This window comes from Ylistrum balloti, unplaced genomic scaffold (genome assembly GCF_031769215.1).
Source record: "Ylistrum balloti isolate Yb309-2 unplaced genomic scaffold, AGI_CSIRO_Ybal_v1 Utg371268, whole genome shotgun sequence".
NCBI lineage: Eukaryota > Metazoa > Mollusca > Bivalvia > Pectinida > Pectinidae > Ylistrum > Ylistrum balloti.
In genome coordinates, this window is record NW_026782683.1 from 406,653 (window position 1) to 409,111 (window position 2,459).

At 41.3% G+C, this 2,459-nt stretch overlaps 1 protein-coding gene across 1 annotated transcript; it reads left to right on the top strand.

Moving 5' to 3' along the window:
• Positions 1–254: 254 nt before the first annotated feature.
• On the top strand, positions 255–2,008 carry LOC132561712 (uncharacterized). The gene is made up of 2 exons (XM_060226411.1): positions 255–367; positions 1,177–2,008. The coding sequence occupies exons 1-2, from the start codon at positions 255–257 to the stop codon at positions 2,006–2,008; spliced, it is 945 nt and encodes a 314-aa protein (XP_060082394.1).
• The last annotated feature ends 451 nt before the right edge of the window (positions 2,009–2,459 follow it).

Consider the following 2,459-nt stretch of genomic DNA (forward strand, 5'->3'; position numbering starts at 1 on the left):
GAGTGTGTAATGTTGACGACGTCAGTACGTATACCACAATAACAGTCTTAAAATGGTAATCAATTTCAATATATAAAATATTCATGCAGTCCATGTTGTCGGATATATGGAGAGAACATGGCTATACGAGTATACCGTCCTTGGGTGTGGATAATGTATTTTTGACAAGATCCTATCGTTGATTTGACCATACATATATATGTTACCGAACGTGTCAAAAACACCAGATATGTTAAACTTAAAGTCGGTTCAAGATGAGGAGGTACACAGCTCAGAAAATGCACGTGGTAGTGATGAAAAGGACACGGAGACGTGTACGATATCGCATGCAGGAAAGTGAACTAATCGCGACTGATCCGAGTAAAGAGTAAGTTGTTAAATATCCACGTAGCTTATGTACTGTGTTAGGCAGGTCAAGCCAAGTAACATGGGTTCGAACTCATGTAACGAATGTTTAATTAGTAAACATAAACATTAAACGATAGCTACGTGCAAATTTGAATCCTTCTAGATAATTAACATTTAGCTCCGCTAGTTCAGATGCATTTCAGTTTTAAGAATATCGAAGAATTTACGGGTCTGTTTGCTTGTCTGGTGTGTTTATCGACCTGTGAACATTCAGGGTCATTTTCAGTAGTAGCTGCCTCACTAAACACCATACGGGAGACACGTCGCACGCCATTCAGAGCAAAAGGGCAAAGGTCATGGTCACAACCACGTTAGCACTGACCTGTCCATTTTGCAGCTACATGAAAACCATAAGCCGTCATGGATAGGGAGCCTCGAACCTTGAACCTCAGAACTCTAGGCCAACGCTGTAACGACTGAGCTATTGAAATTGCATTCATGACGTTATAAACGCAATATTGTTTTCACTCCGGTTATCTGAAGGGTCATCACTTAAGCGATCTTTTAGGTGAATGTTTGGTTAGAGACTGACGTCGCTTCAGACTAAGCAAAATGTAACACTGCAGATATAAAAAGATATCATATGATAAAATGTATTAATTTTAGATGTTAACATGCGTATGCTTACCAAATATCGCAAACCAAACAATTTAGTTATGGGGTCCAAACGGCTAGAGAATCAAATGCGCTGCTGTTTTACTGTAGATCAGTATTGGGAAGCTTTGTTTTATCATGTCAATACAAAAATGGCGTTTTGTGTCTTTTCAGAATTCGTCCGAGGAAAATGAGTTTTATGTATTACAGACAGAAAGAACCCAAACCAAAGGCTATCCCTGGTTATGGGTTCGAGAAGAAAAAGGCGTCGGAGGTGCGAGATATTACAGAACGTCTAAGTCGCCCTACATATAACCGTCGACTGTCGGCCGACGAACCAACGCACCTGTATAACTTCGACAGAAGCCGCGAAAGTAGTGCATTATTAAGAAATCGCACGCCGTCTTCCTGTGGGCGACGTTCGGCACTCAGCTCGAGTGACCGTCAACGAAGTGCGACCCGTCGTCTCACGGATCGAGAAATGCAAAGACTCATACGACGGCTCCAGAGACCTACCGAAAGTTTTGCGATAGCTACAGCAGAACAAACGGACGAGCAGCAAGATTTGAAACAAGGTCGTATAACTCGGACGCCATTAGCGGAGGAGCAAATAGCAAAGACGGTCAGACGGCTACGCCGCCCGACTACGGCAACAATGGCGAAAGATATTAACGAATGTCATTTGTGTTATGAACACGAGAATAAAAGACCTTCGGATCCTCCTGACGCTTTCGATTACGATTATATAATGGATAAATCCCTTCCTCCGGAAGAACTGGACTATATCGTCAGTCGCATACGTGCGGATACATGCTCAAGTGCGCATGGGCGTCGTTGTGTAAAGACACCAGCAACGGCCTACTTCGATGAAGTGAAAGCGCGAGAAAATCTCCCACTTCTCAGTGGATTAGCTCGAAGTAGAAACGTCAAAGAAATTACCAACAGACTTCATCCCAAGCCTCGTTATCGTTTAGTGCCCTCAGCTACACCTATAACTGTTTATTGATGTCGTACATGTCCCATAACTCTCGTTAATTTTGCTATATATAGACAACGATAGACAGTTTAATTTCGTTAGGATATTTCTCCTTTATTAAATATTTTTACTAACGACTTTGAAGTTTTTCTTTTTTTTCGATGAATGATACAGTCAAAACATGCATTTTTCGCGTAAGTCCTTGGAACAATGAGAGTTATGTACTGGTGTCAATATCTGAAAACATCTGCATTATCTGCCCCTGTTTTGACAATATACCCTAGGATCCACTATAGAAAAAGTATCTGTGAATCGAGTGTAAATATTAGATATTGTTATCAATAAAGTATATTGGTATTGAACCTGTCTGTCAGGCGGTCCTTCTAAATTCGCTTTAAAAGGTTAATGTCTCGCGTCATTACAAGGTCACGACTCCATACGTCATCATAAGGCCACGTGACAACACTTTACATGTTCGGAC

Bases quoted from the DNA above. Each gene is read 5' to 3' on its own strand.
- LOC132561712 (XM_060226411.1), top strand. From the start codon at position 255: ATGAGGAGGTACACAGCTCAGAAAATGCACGTGGTAGTGATGAAAAGG. The intron at 368-1,176 runs GTAAGTTGTTAA...GTGTCTTTTCAG, and splicing joins GCGACTGATCCGAGTAAAGA to AATTCGTCCGAGGAAAATGA.